At 40.5% G+C, this 22,909-nt stretch overlaps 2 protein-coding genes across 4 annotated transcripts; one reads left to right on the top strand and one right to left on the bottom strand.

Annotated features, from left to right (window-relative positions):
* Positions 1–660: 660 nt before the first annotated feature.
* On the bottom strand, positions 661–7,131 carry LOC124393931 (nuclear fragile X mental retardation-interacting protein 2-like). 3 transcript variants are annotated; one of them, XM_046861993.1, is made up of 5 exons: positions 6,312–7,131; positions 5,240–5,323; positions 2,556–4,094; positions 2,363–2,395; positions 661–1,269 (listed from the first exon to the last, which is right to left on the bottom strand). In XM_046861993.1, exons 3-5 carry the CDS (start codon positions 3,943–3,945, stop codon positions 1,217–1,219), a joined length of 1,476 nt encoding a protein of 491 aa, XP_046717949.1. In that variant the 5' UTR covers positions 3,946–4,094; positions 5,240–5,323; positions 6,312–7,131; the 3' UTR covers positions 661–1,216. The 3 variants fall into 3 exon arrangements, with proteins under 3 accessions (XP_046717949.1, XP_046717950.1, XP_046717948.1); XM_046861994.1 differs by lacking the exon at positions 6,312–7,131 and adding an exon at positions 5,485–6,292; XM_046861992.1 differs by lacking the exon at positions 5,240–5,323.
* Positions 7,132–18,508: 11,377 nt separating this feature from the next.
* bhlha9 (basic helix-loop-helix family, member a9) lies at positions 18,509–19,348 on the top strand. Its single transcript, XM_046861434.1, has one exon. It carries the CDS (start codon positions 18,509–18,511, stop codon positions 19,346–19,348), a length of 840 nt encoding a protein of 279 aa, XP_046717390.1.
* Positions 19,349–22,909: the final 3,561 nt, after the last annotated feature.

Below are 22,909 nucleotides of genomic sequence, written 5' to 3'. Positions count from 1 at the left end.
TGCTTGCTCAACCCAAGCCTAGTACATGGTTATCTATGCTCCAGCCTGATCTTTGGTCTGTGCGGCCAAGACAAAAAAAAAAAGAAAAAAGTGACCATGATAACTCGGCACATTGTACCGTAGAGTTCTGGAGAAAGGCCTTGTTCATGAAATGTCACAGTAGATCTTGAGGCTTTAACACGATCCCTCCGATTACAGATACAGCCTTAACGTTAGCTCTCACGACAGAAATGTGCAAAGAAATATTAAGGTTCGGGTTACAGTTCTACACCGGGAGCAACGAGGAAAAACAAACCAAAAAAAAAGTACAGTTTTGTCCGTCCACAGCCGCGTCTCAGCAGCGTGCGTAACCAAGTCGATCATTATTTTTTTGCTGTAAAATGTTCAGCTTGGTCAGCGTGGGATGCCACCAAGTTTTCCTGATCCAAACGCTTGCATTACAGCCTTTTTTTTAACCTTTTTTTTTTTTTTTTTATTTCCCTCCCCTGCTCCGTAGGTTGCTCCAGTTCCATATTCTCAGGGCTGTCATATGTTTTCAAGTAAAAAAAAAAACCCAACTTAAGGGAAGGACAAACATCCGTTCCGTGATAATTTGGGAATTAGTAATACTGAGAGCTAAATGAATTTTTGTGGAAAGTGAAAAATAAAAGACAAAGCGTGCGAACGGGATTTTGTGTTTTTTTTTTTTTTTTGCTGCAATGCTGGATCATGAATTTAAAAAGAGAACTGTTTCTGTTTAAGGCTTTTTTTTTCTTTTTTAAGCAGATCAAGTTCAAACTACTCTATTTCTCTTTTTCTTCCTTAGTAAGAAGGTCCTCATGGATTGTTTATTTGCATTGCATTATATATATAAAATAAAAAAAAAATAAAAAAGCCTTTTTTGATTTCAATGTGGGAAGAAAAAAAAATCAATTGATTGTGAAGCTCGTAGTTGTGTTTGGAAGGTTCCGGGTTTGTCGCAGCAGCTGAGTCGCATGAGCCGACGACTTCTCCTTAGAGGGTTTTGTTATAGTGTTTGCGTGTAGTCCGACTCGCGGCAGTCTTGTGTGCAGAGCAAACCCGCAGAACTCCAAAGCTTTAGCAACAACATTCATCATCCTAAATTTCGGTCTCTTTATCAGTCCGGTCTGGTTATATTCAGAACAGAAAATTCACATAGAGGATCAGAACTGACTGTAGCACCCAAGGTGGAGATGTAGTACTGGTACTCGGCACCTCAATGATCAGGTCCGTCCATGACCTCCCCGTAATACGTCACCCTTTTTGGATCTACAAGAAAGAACAAGAGAGAAATTAATTCCAGTAAGTATATTATCCTGGATGAAATTCCCACCCTTTACAGCCACCCCTTGGGGGTCTTCCTCAAAACTTATTTAAACTCCATCTATGGCTACATGTCGCTTGAATTTCGCGTTCTCAGAAATCAAAGTGGCGCAGCCGGCATTGTGCTTAATATATCTGATCGTCGATTGTGGGAACTATTGGCAAAAACCCATACCAATAGTTTTTCCAGGCTTCCGATCTGCTGTCATTACGAGCGCGACCTCTAGAGACGCCACAAGCTGTTTGTTTTTACGTGCGAGACTGTGCGCTGCGCTATATTATATAATTCTTTTTATAATTCATATTTTATGAATTATTTTAATTAATTAATATATTCATACTTATTTCATATAGCACATGTTCATGATTCAGTACTGTTTTTTTATTTTGTGAAAAAGTTCAGTACTATTTTACACAGTGTTTTTTTAGATTTTATCCAGATTTTATTCATTTAAAACAATCGGTCGATTAATCGGTTATCGATACGGTTATAGTGTACGATCCAACCCAGCTCTCGGTATCAGTTAAATCCTCTATTGGTGGACCTCTATTCCAGAAAAAATTCTAACAACTAATACGTTTTGTAATGACCTCAAGTGCAGCTCATGACGATCTCAATGAGAGTGCCTGCGAGCTGTGTGTAATAATCATACAGTTCGAGTTTGGAAAACTGGGAAAGGGATACTCTGATTCACTCTGATGTGAATCTATCGGATGTTGATTTGAATCCTCCGGATGTATCGAAGTCACACGGCAATGCTGCTTGTGTTACCGCTGATTCAACACACGCAAGCAAAGCCACGTGTCGAGTATAAATTGTTTTGTTTTTTTTATTTGCTTTCCTAAATACTCTTTAGGAAAACACTATTTTATTGGGGAAAAAAAAAACTTCTCCAAAAGTAGACGGTTGTACATTCGCTCACAAAAAAACCCCAGTGTGTAAGCAGATTCAGAGAAATGCGCATGTAGAGCTACGTCCCCTATGAGAGTGTAAGAAAATAAAAGACGCAGACAGTATTTAAAGGTAATCAACACTAACCTTGCTTGTGAAGAGTGAGGAGATATTCAAATTCTGCAGGAAGAAAGAAAAAGCAGGAGAAAACTGTCAAAATACAAAGCTTACATTTCATATCAATTCAGTATAATTTACTACAAGGGATTTTGGTTTGATTAACACCGTAACAGTATCGGAAATCTGATTCCAGCCACAGGGAGAGATTTCTGAAGCTTACCTTTAGAGTGGTAAAGGACAGCGGCTCGCAGGTCAGTCCATCCCCATTCGTGAGCTCTGTTTTGCTCTTTCACAGTGTGCACTTGCACGCTGTTAAGCACAGAGTTCCTCGAAGGCTCGGCGTCCAAATCCTCACACGAAGCGTCCGAGATCCTGCGCTCTGCTTTACACTCCTGGCCAGGGCGGAAAATGGAGCAGGGTTTCACAGCCACGGCGGGCCTGTTAGTCCTTCTCTGTGCGTCCTGAGGCGCTGGAAGAGAAACGGCGTTCAGGGATGGCTGGATGAGGAACGGAAAGTTTCCACCATGGAACGTGATTTCCGAAATTTCGAACGGCACGGTCAGGTGAGAAACGGGCACCCCCTCCGGGCCTGCGTTGGGCTCGTTGATAAACGACAGGCCCCACTGGTTCTGGAAGATGTCCGTGAGAGCTTTCTGATTTGTCTGAGCAGCAAGGGGTTGCATATTTAAAGGTTTGTGCGGGTAAACAAAAAGACTCGATTTGCGTGGCTCCGAAGCGGACGGACAAAACGACGAGCTGCAGCCGTCACCCGGAGCGTTCTCGACATCCTCTCCGGCCTGGTTAGCCGAGGCAGAAGGCGCGACTCCGTCACCGTAAGGCGAATCGAATGACGTTTCCACAGAGTAACTCCCGTTAGCATCTAGAGACGCGGAGATGTTTGCAAAGCTAGCAGACGTGATCGTTTTTACAGCGGACATGGGAACGTGCGAGAGTTTTCCATGCGTTTGCGTCGTCTCCGCGCTCGCTTTGTTGAGGTTCTCCTTCACTTTGCTTGCATAACTGATTTTCGGGACGATCTTGGCGCTGCTGTTGTCCACCGGAAACACAGGAGGTGGCTTGAACAAAGTCCACGAGTCCTCTTTAGAGTTTACTGAGGAGACCGGTTTGGTTTTACTGACCTTCTCATCAGTCTTTTTACTAACAAGACTAACAGATGTCTTGCTGTCAGAGTTTCTCTGCTGCACCTCGGCCACAGGGCTTGTCTCCTGAACGCCCGTCCTGCGAACCCCGGTGTGCACCTCCGATTTAAGGTAAGCCCGGGTGCAATTCGGCCGAGAGTGCATCGATTTCCCAACCGCCTCCTGGCTTGAATTGTCCAGCTCCTGTTTAGAAAAAGGCCTTGATACCTTCTCCCGACTCACGCTCTCGGTGCCTTTCATGCTGCTGCGTCTCGCTCTCCTCTTCCTAGGTGTGGTGTAGCCGCTCTCCGAGCCACTGCCGTCGTTGTCGACAGACTTGCTCAAGTAGCCGTTCGTAATGTAACCGGAACTGAGGCCCACCTCTCCGTTCAGAGATAACATGGGCTCTTTTTCGTGCATGCTTTTGACCTCGTAACGCTTTAAAACAGTGCTTTGATGATTCCCGTCCATACTCCGAGCACAACCGAAACTGGGAATCGTTCTGCTGCGGCCGGTATGAGTCAGCAAATCCGCTTTAAACGCACGCTCAGTGAATTCCCAACTCCGGCATCAGGAACGCTCTCGTCCGCAGTCAATCGGGTTGAATCCAATTAGTTGACCTGAAAAGACATGAAACGTTTGCAGAAGACTAAAAACACAAAGTGCCATGTATCTACTGAATCAAAAAAAAAAAAAAGACAAAAAAAACAAACAAAAAAAAACACGCAAGTACACACACACACACACACACACACACACACACACACACAGAGAGGTTCAACAGTGAACTCTGGTGAACTTTGAAATCTTCCAAGGCCACCATGACTGAGCAAAACGTGACTCTATCCACCAAGAACTAAATGACTCACACAGCAAAGTCTGAGCCAAAGACGATCTATATATAAGCTTCCTGAAAACCCTCTATGGCCTCTGTGTACAGATAACCAACACTCAAACCTGCATGCTGCTTTTACGATCATCATTTAATAAAATCTAATTTAATATGCTGCTTGGTCTAAATAAAGTTCTTCATTTACAACTTTTATTCATAAACAATTGTTTTGCAGAGGGAAAGTGAAATTTTATAGCAGTTAGGAAACTGAAACAAGGCTGATTCTTGGCTTAAGTAATTTTTCAGGATTTTTTCCTATTAAATGAAATGATTGAGGCTGGACATAAAAAGCTAAAGGATTCTTTAACGTTTTCACGCATGCGCAAAGCAAATCTGATTTCCGGTACGGGGTGTATGGCCACAGTGACACTGCGCTAACTCTAGTTCCTTTTTTTTTTTTTTATACGCCTGCCACTGTTGTGTACGTTTTTTAATTTAAAAAAATTATATTAATAATAAAAATAATTAAAACTCAAAATGCGAGACGGAGACAAAACTTGCAGTCTGCCACTTAATATGCTCCTGAGGGAACTCAGATTTTAACTTTCCAAAAAAGGATTGCATTCCGGAAGCCCTGTACTGAAAAACGTGTAATATATCACACACACACACACGCGTGTATTTAGAATTATGCATAAAATTATATGATATATAGTGTAATATATAGATTTAATAGAAATATATACGGCTATTTATTATAAGTTCTTATAATTCTAAGCTATAGTTATTAGCACGCGCGCGCGCACACACACTGCTAATGAGGTCATGACACGTTCCGATTCCGGCTGAATCGCAAACGCCTTTCTTTCGGACATTTAGTGCACTACATAGCGGGCGAAGACTCTTCATACAGACTGTACGAAGTGCACTTACATAAGGGAAAGTTGTTGATTTGAAATTCGGCCACCGTCGTTAAGCAGGTGGTCCAGGCCCAATATGGAAGCACACTGGTTATATCTGGAAGGTAAAATAGAAACCTGGACGATCAGAATTACGAGCTAAACGAGTCCTAATTTCACTTTTATACTTGTTTAATGTTTAAATCACGAAAGACTACAGGCTGTCTTATAAATGGAAGTTATATCCCCCGATTCTTGAGTAGCACACGGTTCGCTCACGTTCGCTTCAATCTCCGAGCTTTCAAATGACCCCCGTTTCGTGCACGACACCAAAAACACAAGAATGTCAGCCCCCATATGCGCAAGATTTCTGTCCACATGTTTGTCTAAACCACGGAGGTGAAACGAATCACCAGCGAACTTCTTGGCTCTCATTTGGGACTTTTAGGTTTTAACATGGCGGACAGGAAAACGAGCAAACCCGAGGCACGTCATGTTAAACTTCACACCCGTATTCCAACATAAACCCCGCCTCCTACTGAAGGATTTGCCAGGTGAGCGCTCACGTGCCTCCTCGGTGCTCCAACCAGATTGCGGAACGCATCTACGCACGGACTTACTGACTAATCGCAGAGCAGGGGGCGGGGCCTAGCCGAATGCGGATAGGGGGAAAAAACGACACTTCAGCGAAAATTCCAGCGAGCCCGGCGTTGACGTTAGTTACCCGGATGAACGTTTGGATTATTAGTATTTTTTTTTAAAGCCATATATAAGTTTTTATGAGATTTGGGAAATGTTTGAAGAAAGTTTTCTTCAAAAACGGGTTCGACAAATATTTAATTAGTATATAATAGTATTAATTCATTATTCCGGTTTCCAGAAGAAAAATGTTTCGCCGCTATGGTTAGACGAAACCTCGCGAGAAAACTTTTCCGTTATATGCATCGACACTGTTTAGAAGATCATCGTGTCTTGGGGGAAAGAAAAAAACAGGATAAATTTCGAGTCGTCCACTTTTTCGTTTTCAGAATAGAGTTAATTTGGCCTGATGTCAGATCTCTAATACAGGACGGACAGAATGCTAACCGCGGCTAAGCTCCACTTACCTGTTTTCTCCTTCTGCGTTTCCGGCAGCTTGAGCTCACATTAGCGATGAACAGCATTGTTCAGATGTCTTTTGGAGAGCCGTATGATTTCCACCGGTCCATGGCTGTCCTGCGGGGTGATTGTGGTGGTTGTGTGCCCGCTCTGTGTGGTGCTGCTGATCGCCCATTGAAACCGTACACGCCAGTGAAAGTGGCTTTGACTCGACAAGTCCCCCCGCGCGGTTAGTCCACGCTACTGCATGTCGACCATCCGCCCATGTGGAACACCAAAAGGGTCACACTCCACTACAGAACACAACGCGTGCACTCGTTATATTGCGTGAAAAAACAAAGAAACAAAGACGTTTGGACTTCTCACGTCTTCTCCTGTCTTCCCGTGTCTTCTCACGTCTTCTCACAAGACCGCAAACATCGTTTTGGGAATGGCGTGTAGCCGAAGTTAAGAGCAGCTTTTGGCTTTCCGTAACACATGTAAAGCTGTTCGTGGGCACAGTAAAGGAAGTGTGTAAACCCTATTTGGATTGAATGAGTTCACAGAGCAGCGTATGGAGTAAATTTGTGTACATCATCTGATCTCTGATCAAACTCTCACATCCACACAACTATTAAATGACCACGGGGACAGAGGGTTTAGAGATGTTTGTGTCACACGGGCATGTATTTAGACATGGTGTCTGACCGGTCTTGGATGGGAAAGCCAAAGGAGTAGTCATCTACCTTCACCACCTGTTCTCCCTGCAACTGTACCACTCCAATGTCTTCCCTCTTATTCACACACACGTACTCTGTATTACTCCTTTTGACTTTCATTCCCCTTCTCTCCAGCGCGTACCTCCACCTCTCCAGGCTCTTCTCAACTGCTCCCTACTCTCACCACAAATCACATTATCATCCGCAAACATCATAGTCCAGTAAAACTCCTCTCTGACCTCGTCTGTCAATCTGTCCATCATCACTGCAAACAGGAAAGGGCTCAGAGCCGATCCTTGATGCAGTCCAACCTCCACCTCGAACCAGTCTGTCGTTCTTACTGCACACTTCACTGCTGTCACACTTTTACTCATACATGTCCTGCACCACCCTTACATACTTCTCTGACTTACTTGACCTGACTTCCTCATACAATATCACAACTCCTCTCCCCACCCTGTGGTCCGCTTTCCCTAAATCCACAAGCACACAATGCAACTCCTTCTGACCTTCTCTATACTTCTCCATGAACATTCTTAAAGCAAAGAACAGTGGTGCTCTTCCTCGGCATGAAACCATACTGTTGGGTACAGATGGTCACCTCTTCTCTCAGCCTGGCTTCCACTACTCTTTCCCATAACTTCAAGGTGTGACTGATCAACTTTATTCCCCTGTAGTTATTGCATTTATGCATGTCTTCCTTATTCTTAAAGATTGGTACCAGCACACTTCTTCTCCATTCCTCAGGCATCTTGTTAAAAACTCCACTGCCATCTCTCCTAAACATCTCCATGCTTCTACCGGTATGTCATCTCTCTGTCGATCCCAATTCTGTTTTACCAACCTCTTTCTCCTTGTGCTCTCCTGCACTTCCTCTTTCCACCACCACGTCTCTTTGTCTTCCCTTCTATTTCTAGATGTCAAACCAAGTACCTTTACAGCTGTCTCCCTTATCAGTTCTGCATTAGTTGCCCAATCATCCAGCACCTCTTCACCACCACCGAGCCCCTGTCTGACCTCATCCCTGAATCTCACACTACAGTCTTCGTCCTTGAGTTTCCACCAGCTTATTCTTCTTTCAGTCCTCACTCTCTCTCTTCTTCACCTCCAAAGCCATCCTACAGACCACTATGTGATGCTGTCCTAGCTACACTGTTCCCTGCTAACACCTTACAGTCTCCAATCTCCTTCAGGTTGCATCTTTTGCATAGAACGTAGTCCACCTGTGTGCACCTTCCTCCACTGTTATACAGCACCCTATGCTCCTCCCTCTTCTTAAATAGGTATTTACCACTGCCATTTCTATTCTTTTAGCAAAATCTACCAGCATCTGCCCTTCCACATTCCTTTACTTAAGGCCATACCTACCCATAACCTCCTCATCACCTCTGTTCCCTTCACTCACATGTCCATTAAAGTCTGCTCCAATCACCAACCTTTTTTTCCTAGGTACACTCTCCACCACTTCATCTAACTCACTCCAGAATTTTTGCTTCTCCTCTATTTTACAACCCACTTGTGGAGCATAGGCACTGATGAAATTTATCATCACCCCCCCAACTTCCACTTTTATGTTCATCACCCTATCAGAAACTCTCTTAACCTCTACTTCAGCCTTACTTCACTCTTTCTTCAGGATCACCACTACACCAGAGCCAGAGTGGACTTTTTCCTTCCATCCACACCACGATAGAACAGTTTAAACCCCCCTCCAACACACAACATTTCTACCTTTCTCCTCTCTTCATACCAGCTACCTCTCTCCCTTTACTAGTGATAGTACCAACATTTAAAGTGCCCACCCTAATCTCCACTCTCCTCTACTTCTCCTTTCCCTGCCGTCTCTGTAGGCATCTTCCTCCTGTTCCCTGTTGGCTAACAATACCTGTGGCGGTCATTGGTAGCCCGGGCCTCGACCGATCGGGTAAGGAATTTAGGTTTGTGATCCGCATATTTGATTTGAACCCTCCCCATTTATCTGAGCTTGGGACTAGCACTAAAAGTGCACTGGCTTGTGCAACCTTAATACCTGGGTTATATAATTAAATATATCCATATTTTGAAATAAAATACTTAGGACAGACAGACAGATTATCCTTATAAAATTACCCCAGGTTGTATGTGCATTACAGTCTTTCTGGGAATTTGAAAGTAAGGAAAATTGTTTTCGTGCAAATCCTACAGGAAAGAAAAATGGTTCTTTTAAATCCTTAACAACTGTTTTGAACTGCTTTGGCTGATCTTTTTCATCACCATGTCAATGTCCACCTCTAAGTTGGAGGTTCTGGGACTCTGAGCCTGACGCTGTTTCAATGGATCTTAAACTTAAACCTTAAACCTGGATCTTAAACCTAACAGACCGACCACAAGCCGTATGGGTGGGCAAACACACCTCATCCACTCTCACCATCAGCACTGGAGCTCCCCAGGGTTGTGTTCTGAGCCCCCTGATGTACTCACTGTACACACACAACTGTATGGCCACTTCCAACTCTACCACCATCAAGTTTGCTGACAACACTGTTGTGGTGGGTCTGATCTCCAACAACGATGAGACGGCCTACCTACAGGAGATTAAAAACCTGGAGAGATGGTGCAAGGAGAACAATCTTCTCCTGAACGTCAGCAAAATTAAGGAGTTGATAGTGGACTTCAGCACAAAGCATGAGTGGTCATACCAACTGCCAAACATCAGTGGGACCCCAGTGGAGAGAGTGGCAGTTTCCAATACCTAGGTGTTCACATCACACAGGACCTGTCTTGGTCCTGACACATCAACCCCCTGGTGAAGAAGACCATGTACCATATAAGACACTTAAGGGACTTTAAACTACCCTTGCAGGTACTAAGGAGCTTTTACACTTGCACCATTGAGAGCGTCCTGACGGGTAGCATCACTTCCTGGTTCAGGAACAGCACCATGCAGGACAGGCGAGCCCTCCAGAGGGTGGTGCGGTCAGCTGCACGTACCATCCGCACTGAGCTCCCTAACCTGCAGGACATCTACAGCACGTGGTGTCGGACCAGGGCCAGGAAGATTGTGAAGGACCTCAGCCATCCCAACAATAGGCTTTTTTCTTTATTGTGTTCAGGGGAAAGCAAACAAAGAGAGAATGAGGAGGAGCTTCTTCCCGCAGTCCATTTGGAGTTTAAACTAGGAAACACCCAGGCTCTAGTACTGGGCCACTCTCTCAATCTTTACTATTTCTGTACAACTCATTTGCACTATTATATAACACCTTAACTCTGAACTGTCACTTCAACTCTGCACTTGCACAGCACAGTGTCACTTTATACCACACCATACTGCACATGGACAGACAGGAGGTGGAGCTGGAAGTAGCAGAGCTGAAGATATTAAGTTTTCTTTGGGAGTGATGAGGATGGACAGGATTAGAAATTCTTTTATTAGAGGTACAGCGCATGTAGGACGTTTTGGAGACAAGGTGAGGGAGGCGAGATTGAGATAATTTGGACATGTGCAGAGGACAGACATGGGTTAAATCGGTAGAAGAATGCTAAAAATGGAGCCACCAGGAAGAAAGAAAAGAGGGAGGCCAAGGAGGAGGTTTATGGATGTGGTGAGAGAAGACATGCAGGTAGTTGGTTTGAAAAAAGCAGATGTTGAGGACAGAGTAGTATGGAGACAGATAATCCGCTGTGGCGACCCCTAATGGGAGAAGCTTGAAGAAGAAGATACGGCACATGAACACTTTAAGGAAAATCACACTAAATCACTTTAATTTGTACTGTCAATATCTGCCATATGCATTCATCCTCATCTAGATTCATGTATATACATATATTTTCTATAGTTTCATTTTTTCTATAGTTTATACTTTTTTAATTTATCTTTTTTATTTCTTATCTTTATATTCTATTCCTTTTTTCATGCTTAAATGTTGGACAGTCATAAAAAGCATTTCACTGCATGTTGTACTTTATATGTATGTGTATGTAACAAATAAAATGTGAACTTTGAACTTTTTTTTAGAAAAGTCTGTCTTGAAAATGGCCTTGCAAATATATCTGCAACCAAATCAGTTTTCTCTCTTCTGTCAGCCATTGTGGAAAAAACAAACAAATAGATATTAAATCCTCAAAAATATATTTTGAATTGTGCAGTTTGCTACAGATGCAGATTGTGAGCTTGTCATTGTGAGCTTGTCATTGGATTGACATCCAATCAAAGGACGTGAAAATGTAATTATTGGACGCCTGCCAGGTGGCCCTTGAGTCACCAACTTGATATCTAATTGGTTAAAGCAACAGCTTCAAGTGACATGTATTTTACGCTACAGGTGCCTTTACAGTTTATTCTGAAGGTCTCATTTCAGATTTTGACCCTGACAACATGTGAAGTGAGGGTTAAAATCTGATTGGATAGCGCAAGAGAGAGAAAAGCTATGAAATGAAGAGACTAGAGTATTTGGAGTTATTTAATACATATTCATAAACAAAAAAATAGATAGATAGATAGATAGATAGATAGACAGACAGACAGACAGACAGACAGACAGACAGACAGATCATTAGGATAAATAAACATACATTATAATGAAGAACACAGACAGCAGTACAATCAGATGATTACCAGGAAGATAAATGGTATACACATACATGTACACACATTGAAAAAGCCCTAGTCCCGGTGTGTGACAGTTCATATACTGTACAACTCTGCCTCCAGCACATGGACTGAGTCTGTTCAATTTCTGCACCACCAGAGGACACTACATCCCCAAATATCATACTTTTCAACAAAAACAGTAGCATAGTTACAAAGCACTGATCAAAATGTCCTATCATTATGCTTACTGGAACTACATGAATAAAAAATTCAGTATAAAATGAGTAAAAATACAGTTTTATGGTGCTTGAAAAAACAATTAGAATTGAAGTGTACAAATGTACTGTTGTAATTAGTCCACACTTTATTTCCCTCTTGAAATTAAGAAGAGAAATTGCAGCTTGTCATGTTGCTGAGAAACCACACACCCCTTTGTTCCTAAAGACCTTCCTACGTGCTTAAGAAAACTTCAGAAATACCTTTTTACAATTACGAACAACAGACACTTTAGACACTTCCATAAAAACATTACATTAAATGTCTCCTTATGGAAAACTTCATTATATCAATAATTATATGAGCCTTTGATAGAAATATATTTCTGAGAAACCTGTAGGTTTTGATAAATATCCATATATATATATATATATATATATATATATATATATATATATATATATATATATATATATATATACTCCCAGACTTAAATGAATCGTTTGAATGAAGTTATTTAGCAACACGTAATGAGTCTTTACATTCCTCCTACAGTAGGAGTTGGACAAGTTATGACATTTTTCACAGCTACTTCAAGCATGCAAGCAGCTCACTAGGGCATAAATCACTGGGGTATTTTGACATTGACATTTCTAACCTAACATTTAGTTTTTCCTCGATATGTCGGCTCAGCATTGATTGAGTTGTGCTTTGTGTAGTGATATCATGTAAAGAAAAGTCATGCATTTCAAAGTTGAATCAATCAATCAAATGATTTGCATGTTTAATAACATTTTCGCATTGTAGTACGCGTTCTTTTATAAACAGTACTTATTTTCTCACCAGAAACATTTACATTTGGGTACAGTGTCACTATGTTTTGTTGCTCCAAATATCTGTGTCTGTATCTGCGTTTGTATGTAAACCTGAAGTAGGTTAGATTAAATATGAGCCCTAACACTACACTCATGTACATTCACTTGTTTATTCAGCTTGCACATTTTGACTGCCATAGCCTTAGAACCATTTACTGTACTTGTACTTTTCAACAATGTCCACACATCTTTACACTGCTATAGCCTTTATATTTATTCACTGTATATATGTTTACATATCCTCCAGTAAGGATGAGTGAATAAAAGTGCATTGTGCAGTGGTATACATTTCTTTTTTATGTACCTTTAGGCTTAATACACACAGCCAGATGCCCTGTGAATGCTCTGTCAAACATTTTCAATTTGTGTGTGGTTTCATGTGTTATAACATACCTTTACTCAAGTTCAGATCAGGGCATAACACCACGAAATGCGCTGTGCCTCGTTTTTGACGTGGTCAAATATTTCCCACATAATCACGTGCACGTAATGTTAATTTAGCTTTATTCTCCACATGCTGTAACAAAATAAAGAGATATATACACTAAATGATATGTGCATATGATTATGCACTAAAACAACAGACTTATTTTCATTTTGGATGAAATGTCTGATAGATGAAGATGTTCTCTGAGGCCCCTGTCATTATGCTGATAAACACCTGTAAACAGAAATGGTGCTGGTATTCACGTTGCCCTTCAGAGCTCCTATTGACAGTTGGTACATTTTAACAACCATTAATAGCACTCTGTTGATGTGAAGTCCTCAGGCCTTTTAGCTTGTATATTTAACATTTTATGAGGCATTTACTCTCCTCATTGGATTTTTGAAGCGTACATTTTTCAACCCTAATTTTTTCGCTGCATGTACTTGCAATGCGAATGTCAATACGACAGCTGCATACATGCGATGTATTTATTTCAAATTAATTCAGTTTTAAGTAGAATCAATAAAGTCAGAAGTGATCATATCAGAAGTAAAAAAACATGAAAAATATAAAAAGACAGGGGTTTTCATGTATTTTCCAAAAATGTAATGTAATGCTGATTTCCTGTACCTTACAAAGAAGTGACAAACAAGAGACACAGAGAGAAATAAATATTGACAACTTAGATATGTAGTACCCCAAAATTAACAGTTTTCAAACTTTAGCCAACCATGAGTTGATTACCTTCACATAATAGGATGTCCTGCATTTTTTTTATTCATCCTATACTGCACTAATATGCCAGTGACTATAACTGTATTTATTAACGACACATTTTGTGGGACATCTGCACCAGCGCCTTGTTTTGCATTGTACAAGATTTTGACACTGGAGAAATCCTTGCGAAGATATAAATATATGAACAGTACATTATAATCTATATAACGTTATTTTTGTTATATAGCAGCACTTATGTGACACATCCATTATGCAAGTCCTTGATAAGTTGCTTCTGCAGAAATAATAACACATCAGATAGAACCTGTGATTTGTCTGTCAGCTACTGTTATAAGAAATTAATCGAAATTTTTTGAGCGCTTGGTCTCACTTTAATTAAAGATGTAACAAAGTGTTCATCCTTGTGAAAAAGTCAACTAATATCAGTAGTTGCAGTCATTTTCAGTGATTGTACAGTAATTGGCCCCCCAGTGTGAACAGGGTTGACTCATCCATCAGTGTTGCTCATCACTCTCTTTTTTTTTTCCTTTGACTAGAGAGAGTGAGAGAATGTTGTGTCTACTGACTCAGACTGGGTGGTTCTATTAAACCAGTATGTAATGTGGCAGGTGTGTGTGTGTATGTGACAATATTACACTATGACAGTATGTTGTGTCAGAAAATCTATGATATCCCATCGCTACTGAATCCAAACCAAATCTGTGTAATTGTGGGAAAATGTAATGTTTTCTTTATTAAGCTTAAGCTGTTAAATCCATACACATGAGTCAATTGCTGATCACACTGAAATTACCTCACTGTTCAGTTTTTTTTTAATCTGAAAAAATACCTAAGGCAATCTGTCCTTGGCAGGAGGATATGTTTTATTGAGGTGTGAAAATTCCACTCGGAAAGCTGAAAACATACATTAACATACCTCTGCAAAAGCCAAGGTTAGCAACCGGACTCTACTTACTCATTACTCTAACTACCCCTTGGGAAATGCATATCTATAATGTTGGCCACAGACCTCTAATAACACGCAAGTAACAACCGCTCATTATGTGGGCCTGAGCTAGAGATTTACAAATCTCAGGAAAGTGTCGTTGGACAGGTTCTCCTTGTCATGAAAATGGTTATTCCTTCAAGGGCGTCGCAGGACGCTCAGTAAAGGCCCTGATTTATTCTTGGCGGCTGATAATTACTGGTGTCTTGTCATCTGTCAGAAGCAACGGGCTTAGACGGTCTGAGGCACAGATTTCGTGCTCTCAATAGGAGGCAATAAAATCTGACATAGGCCAATTATAAATCTTCGGCTGGGCCAGGGGGATGGTCTCTGCTTTGGTGAGACAACTCAGTGCTTGGGACGCCAATTCATTCCAAACGATCTTCAGTATTATAAATAACATGATGCCGAAAGGCTTCTGAAACAACAATCAATGGCAATGAATGCATGTTTAAGCACTGTAGCGTTGTTGCTGTCGGCTGCTTTTGACTTTTTACTCATTTTTAAAGCACAGCATTTCCATATCTGTCTTTATGAAACATTGCCGATATAAAACACAAGATACTTGTGATTTTGCACACCTGGCATGGGCAAATTAAGCATGGGCTACATGATAAAGGCAATGCATGAATTGCCCAAAATGACACCAAAATTAGGTGGTGATGTGTCACATTATGTTCAGACAGTAAAAGTGTCATGAAACTGAGAGCACCATTCAAAATGACTATGGTGCAGAAAACAATACTGCAAACCCAAAGTTCCAAAGGTTCCAAAAAGTTGGGACACTGTAAAAAAAAAAAAACAGAATGCAATGATTTACAAATTTACATATTTTATTCACAATAGAACATTGAACACATATCAAGTGCTTAAACTGAGGAAATTTACCATTTTAAGGATTAAATTGGATTTTGAATAACCACAGCACAACTCATAAAAGTTGGGACAGGGCTATGTTTACCACTGTGTAGCGTCACCCTTCTTTTAACAACTGGAAACTGAGGAGACCAGTTTTTGAAGTTTTGCGAGAGAAATATTGTCCCAGCTTTTTTGGAATTTGTGGTTGCAGTTTCACAATACAAGTGTTAAACCCCCTTCTGAGTCTATATTTTTATCAAATATTTTTACATCATCCCCCTTTATACCACAACCCTCTAGAAATTGCTATTCTCATGGCTCACAGGTATTGATTTATTCATTACCGCAGTTTTATATTCTGTCCTTTTTTTAATATATTAATAGCTCAATAATATCAGCCACCGGTAGGCCTTGAATTTCGCACATATGCTTTCAGTAGTGAGTCAATCCACCACTTAATACCACCATTATGCAGCTAGAGATATAAAAACTATCAATATTATACAGAAATGTCTTGCACAAGCATCAATATTAACCTTATGTAATAACCCCCGTCTCTCCGTGCATTTTGCATTTTTTCCCCATGCATTATGGTGGTATGAAATTTTGGGAAATTGTGTGTTTTTGTGCAAATTCTACAGAAAAGAAAACACAAATGTATAAATGGTTCATAGAAAAAGCTTAACAACTATTTAGAATTATTATTTCCTCATGAAAATCCTCACAGCTTTCCTCACAGCTTTTCTTGAGAAGTCCATCATGTAAATATTGTTGTAAGTATATCTGCAACCAAATCCATGTCTTCCACTCTACCAGTCATTGTGGAATGAAAAAACAACTATTAAATCCACACAAATATAACTGAGCTTGTAAAGTTTGATACAGATGCATTTTGATTGTTCTGACTAGCACTCTCTCTCTCTATTAAATCAAAGAACTGATGCGATCGGATGCCTCCTAGGAGGTTTTGGAGTGGCTAAGTTGCATTCTGATTTAAGCAACATAGAATGTATGCTAGTATAAGACCACAATGCTAACAGTATTGGCCTTGCATCAGATTTATTTGACCCTGGCAACATGTAATGTGATAGCTGAAATCTAATTGTATAGAAACTCATTGACTACTCTAAAATATATCCAACTTTAATTTCTATAGTATTAGAATAGTAGAATAGTGTATTGTGATGTAATCATATGTGAGTTTTCTGTAAGGAGATCTTTATTTAACATTTATGGAAGTCAATTACAGCATCTAATATACTCGGCTAGCAAAGTGATATGTTGTCTGAAATGGGAAAAGCCTCAGGAAGTTGAAATAGTCTTATAAATAAATGTACTCAATCAACACAGACATGTATGCATCCCATTAAGAGTGCGTTGTCCTTTGCATCTCCATAGTCATATTCCTTTTCACATGCAGCTAGCATGAACATTAATTTTACAGATCACCCCAAAAATAAAAATTGCTCTCAGTCCTTTACACAAAACCCTTAATGGGGGCTACTGCTAAGTAACAATGTGTTTAACTGCAAAGACCTGAAAAGTTCACATCATTAGCACTTTAACGGCTGGCGTCACTCAGCCGCAGCAGCCACCATAAAAGAAGAGAAAAGGAAGAAAACCATGTTCAGGCATGACCTCTTGTTCGGTGTTAAGGCAATGGCCATGGCCCGTCCTAGTACTAAGTATTGGTCTGGCCCACACAACTGATGAGAAAAATGATCTGTAGTTTGCTCAGGTGAAAAAACATACCTCAGAGATGATGAAAACATAATTCAACATGGCACTGGTAGACGCAATAAAAAAGAAAAGAAAACAAAATATTCCACATCAAAAGACCATCTTTTCTGACTTTTGACTACCGAAATGAGAAGAATTTTGCTTGTTTTGACAAGCATCTTTTTTTTTTAAAGGAAATTACACAAACCATGAAGTAAAATGCTGGGTTGCTGAAGCTAACAGCTATTACATGTTATAATTGTAAAATATTTGCCCTCTTTCCCTTAGCTTTGAAGTCCAGGTCCTTATCTATGTTTGTCCTCAGGTGCTGTAGGGACTTGATTTATAGTAACCTTACAAAGACACACAAATTATACAGTGCATGAAGCCCTGCACCAGAAGAGCAAGGATCGCCACTCTGGAGACTCCAAATTGCATCTGTGGAAAAGTCCAAATAATGGGTCCTAACCATTTTCCTCCTCCTTTCACACAGTGTGAGAGGAAATATACAAAATACTGGTTATTTGATAAATACACAATTTGTCATGATGGGTCACAGACAAATTTAGATGGAGTTGGTGGAGTTGATGATTAATATTTACCACAATTTAAAAATGCTAAATATTTTTCATCCAATATTTAACTGCCAGGTTTGAGTGTGCTGACATTTCATAATCTCTTTATAACAGTTGCTGGTGTTATTTTGATGCATGTAATACTAAAGAATTTGGAAATTTGTAACAAATTTTTAAACATCCTGTTGATGGTGTATGTCAAAGCCTTTCACTGAAAGATTGAAAAAAAAAAAAAAACAATGTTAAGATAAAACGTGAGTTTTAGAGGAAGGTGTGTCTTTTCAGCAAACTGATGCATTTGCCTGGAGGGCACTCGTAAACACAGCGCGCCATTCCTCATGGGTGACTGTACCATGTGACTGTAGGAGAAGGTGCTTTAAAAAGCAGCCGTACCTGTTGGGAGGAAGCAAAGGGTAATCATACAGTGTCTGGTGGCGCCAGTCAAAAGAGGCTCCGGACTGCACGACAAAGCTGAAACTTCGATACTGAACTCCACTGAGGAGTACCGAACTGGAGAACCGAGCCACATCTAGAAGTCCCAGCAATGACGAGTCGAAGCAGCTTCACCGGCTCCGAGTTCTCAGAGGAGGAGCTGGAACTAAGACTGGAGGCTCAGGTAGATGATGATGCCACTGACAGCAGTCGTAAAAGTTCCTACACTGATAGTGCAAGTCCTGGCAGCACCCTCAGTGAAGCAGAGGAGGGTCGGCCGAAGAAACGCGGCAGACCGGTGCGCTCCAAGGCCCGTAGGGTGGCAGCCAATGTGCGGGAGAGAAAGAGAATTCTGGATTACAACCAAGCCTTTAATGCTCTGCGTGTGGCACTCAATCATGATCTTAGTGGCAAACGGCTTTCCAAGATAGCCACGTTGCAGCGTGCCATCAACCGCATCTCATCGTTATCTGTGTTTCTTAGCTCCAACCCACCCAATGGAGCCAACAAAACCTGCAACCACCAGGAATGCCACAGACAACCTGGACAAGTGTCCCCACCCCACCTAGAGCCCCAAGGGTATGTGTCCTGGGAACAACCACTGGCACACCAGATTCAGGTGCACAGACTGCCTTCAGAACAACAAGTTTACATGGACCATTTGAGACACGTGGGTTCAACCTGTCCAAGATCGCCACACTATTCCTGTTACTCTTCTAATGTCCAGATTTATCCAACTGGTGGATCCTGTACCAGTCTCTCTGGTGATAATGTCAGTCCTACGCGGCATGGACGACTGGGTGACAGCTTGGGCTACCAAGCTGGGGTTTGGGGATCCTGTTCTCAGAGCTATGTCGATGGGCACAGTGAGGCATCTCAGACTCTACCTTTCTCATGGCACATGAGCTATCTTCAGGAGACAGGTCCTCAACACTGCTATCCAATGCTATGACACATTTTCAGAGGGAACTGTGATAAAATAATATGAGGACACTCTGTAGGTGCAATCTCAAAGCCATAACCCAATCTGAATCTTTGACACTGGACAGTTAGGTGAACAATATTTCAAATATAAAGCCAATGCTTCATGAATGAATGTGTAAATTATGTTCCAGTATTTCACATGCTAAGCTTACAAGCTCGAAAACCTCACTGTGGAGGTAAATAAAGTGTTTTACTGATTGTATGAAAAGGAAGAAGTGTTATTGTAAATATATTGATGAATGCTTTTTAATAAAAACATACAAAATAACTAAATGGCCTAAACTCATTCTTTGTTGTTTTAAGCAATTTATAGAGACTATAAGAAAACTGAGAATAAGAATTGGCTGCCTTTAACAAATTTCTCCAGACTGTTCAATGCACTTCCGCAATTCAAATTCCACTCAATGCAAATTCAATCTCATTTTTATTCTTCTATTATGCTTCTGCATGCATTCTCTTATCTGTTCACGCAAATATGTTTTATTCAAGTGGGATAAAAGAAGGATCCAAAGAGAACAATATTCCGTCCTGCATTAGTTTTTGTTGAGTCTGCTGGGGGACTTCCTCACTGTGCGTGTTAATGAAAGCAAACAACGTTAATGTCAGACTGTTAGTATTTGCAGACAGACAGATTTATGAACTCTCAGGAAGGAAGCAGAAAAATCTCTGGCTGCCTGAGAAAACCCCTCTCTTGTAGCCTCCAGCTGTGCCATACAACACAATCCGCTGCAGACCAGCGTTCGGAACGTTCTGAAAAAACACCACTTCGACGCTCACATGGAGCCAGAGACGATATTTAATTTACATTTACGCCATTAGGCAGACGCTTTCATCCAAAGCGACTTACAAAAGTGCTTAGAGTCTGTATAAATGAATAAATCAATATTAGTTCGCTAGATTACAAACTTAACTTAACTCGGCTGAGAAGAAAATTTGTTTACAAAAAAAAAAATTGGATATGGTGTGAGGGGAGGAATCGATGATTTGAGGTGTAGGCGGTACTGTCTTCTTTCTCATTGCTATCTTTTTTCCGGAGGTTACCGTGAATCATGGAAGTAACTGAGTCAACTGAAGCGTGCTGAGTGACAAATGACGGTGACGACATGTCTTCTCTTCCTACCCACTGCTGGCAAACAGCCAGGGCAACCATATAAACACATTTCATAGCGCTTGTTCCGTGCTATAAAATACTTTACACCTATTAACAAACAAACATTTAGCAGACATGAATATGTTTAGCGACCATCTGTGGCATATGAGCGACTGAGAAAAACAAAAACACGGCCTACATACTAACACACAAACAGCATGTTGACAGATATACGATGTTGAACGCGGATCAGACTGCGATCGTTGTTATTTAGACTTTCTTATGCCATGAGTCAGGAATAACGCTTACACATCAACCCCACGGCACACAACTCTGTCCGTCTGACACGCCTCCCTTACGTCTTCCGTCTCCAAAGCTGGTGATATATAAGTAAGAAAGTGGGTGTCATGGGAACCAAAACGGTGAACAATGACTCATTTTGCTAACCCAGTTCATTCACAATTAAATTTTTACAAATGTCGGGAGAAATTTCACAACCATCCTAATGATTCTCATAAGGTGGAAATATGGATTTCTTCTCTCCTGATCAATCAATCTATATGTTAGATCATGTTTAGATCATCAGTACAGGACAAAGTTCAGATACCTGAAAAAATGCTTTCCCCTCCATGAAAAAGCATGATTTACACTTCACAGTCCCAGTTTACTCACTATTGTGATACAGATGTCTGGTTTTTAAAATATTCATAGTCAAGTCAAGTCAAGTCAAGTTTATTTCTATAGCGCTTTTCACAACAGACATTGTCTCAAAGCAGCTTTACAGAATTTAACAGTTAAGGTAAATGTTGTGCATTTATCCCTGATAAACAGCCATGGCGACTGTGGCAAGTAAAAACTCCCGTAGATGTTATGAGGAAGAAACATTGAGAGGAACCAGATTTAAAAGTGGAACCAATCCTCATTTGGGTGACATCAAGACTGTGATTATAAATCTTTAAACAATACAGAACACTGAAGAGAGAACAAACATGAGCACTGTGTGTAAGATTATGAGTAATAATCTTTCATACTTTACTTTTACACAATGAATAAAAAAAATATGTATACTTTCCACTTGTCCTGTTTCCACTTTATTCTAACCATATGATGACCTATTATATTTAACAGGTACTAGTCATTTCTGGGCTCAGACAGCATTAAAGAGTAAAACTTTCTAATAAAATTAAACTTTCGAACAAAATGATGTGAGAGAAAATGAGTCCTAAGCTAGGTAACATTTAAGAAATTAGAAATAAAGTTAGTTAACTTCAGCTGTTTTCTCATGTGCGTCTCATTTTTCAGCGGAATCTAAAATCAGTGCGATTTATTTTTAGCTTTTTTTGTAAGTACATTTATGAAATTATATCTCCACATTTTGATTGTAAAATTTTAAGCTGTTCCTTGATTTTTTACCACAAAATCTATTGAATGATTTGAACATTTATTAAAGAAAGCAAATTGGGTCGCTTTAACACTTCTCAAGTAGGTTTGTAGACGTGCAATGGTACCTCTACAAGCCAGTAGACAAACTGAACAACAATTGAATAGACATTTATGCTGTAATGTCTAACCTGGGGAGGGATTCTGTAGGCAGTGCATTCAGAGGGTCTCTCAGTCACACATAAATCAGTGCACAGCAATGAAAACGATTTCTCATACCGAATGCAGTCAAAGGAAAAAGTAACACAGTGCTGAGTCATTGACAAGGTGTGAAATAAACAGCATTTATAATGAAAAGGGTTCTGATTAATCCTTGCAAAAAGTTTTGTTCATGCAAGCATGAAAGGATGTGGTAATGGAATGTCAAGAAACCCCTCAAACGTATGTTATATAAACAAAGAAATTCATTAAGTGTTAACTATAAACTAAGTGGACTATTCAGAAACCTGATATGTAGCCCCATATACTTAATGCAACCTGTAAGTGCTGATTTACAAAAACTCAAAAGAGTTAGGGCGATAAGGTGGTGGTTAAGTGGTTAGTGGTTAAGGCCCTGGGTTACTGATCAGAAGGTCAAGGGTTCAAGCCCTGGTATCACCAAACTGCCACTTTTGGGACCCTTGAGCAAGGCCCTTAACCCTCTGTGCTCCAGGGGTGCTGTAACATCACTGACCCTGTTCTCTGACCCCAGCTTTCTACATCACTCGGATGTGGGTGGGAAACATTCGACCTCCGTTTGAACCCCATATTTTGTCCTTTCTCTCATTTTAAACCACCAGGTGGTGATATCACACTGCAGTGAGGAGTCTCAGGCACTGTACACCATTCAGAGCTGAGAAAAGTGCATTTAACTAAATAATAGCATCATAAACCCAATACCCTGAATGAAAGAATGGCAAATGGATGAAACTGAGCAGTTTTTATCTTATACAAATCAAGGAAAAGCAACTCTGCTTTAACCAACTTTATGTCATGTTATCACATGACAGAATCTTAAAT

The sequence above is a fragment of the Silurus meridionalis genome, chromosome 11, assembly GCF_014805685.1.
Source record: "Silurus meridionalis isolate SWU-2019-XX chromosome 11, ASM1480568v1, whole genome shotgun sequence".
Lineage (NCBI taxonomy): Eukaryota > Metazoa > Chordata > Actinopteri > Siluriformes > Siluridae > Silurus > Silurus meridionalis.
The sequence above is the reverse complement of the archived record's forward strand: the minus strand, read 5'-3'. Positions and strand labels throughout refer to the sequence as shown.

Bases quoted from the DNA above. Each gene is read 5' to 3' on its own strand.
- LOC124393931 (XM_046861993.1), bottom strand. From the start codon at position 3,945: ATGGACGGGAATCATCAAAGCACTGTTTTAAAGCGTTACGAGGTCAAA. The intron at 2,396-2,555 runs GTAAGCTTCAGA...TTCTTCCTGCAG, and splicing joins TGTCCTTTACCACTCTAAAG to AATTTGAATATCTCCTCACT. The intron at 1,270-2,362 runs GTTAGTGTTGAT...TCTTTCTTGTAG, and splicing joins CCTCACTCTTCACAAGCAAG to ATCCAAAAAGGGTGACGTAT.
- bhlha9 (XM_046861434.1), top strand. From the start codon at position 18,509: ATGACGAGTCGAAGCAGCTTCACCGGCTCCGAGTTCTCAGAGGAGGAG.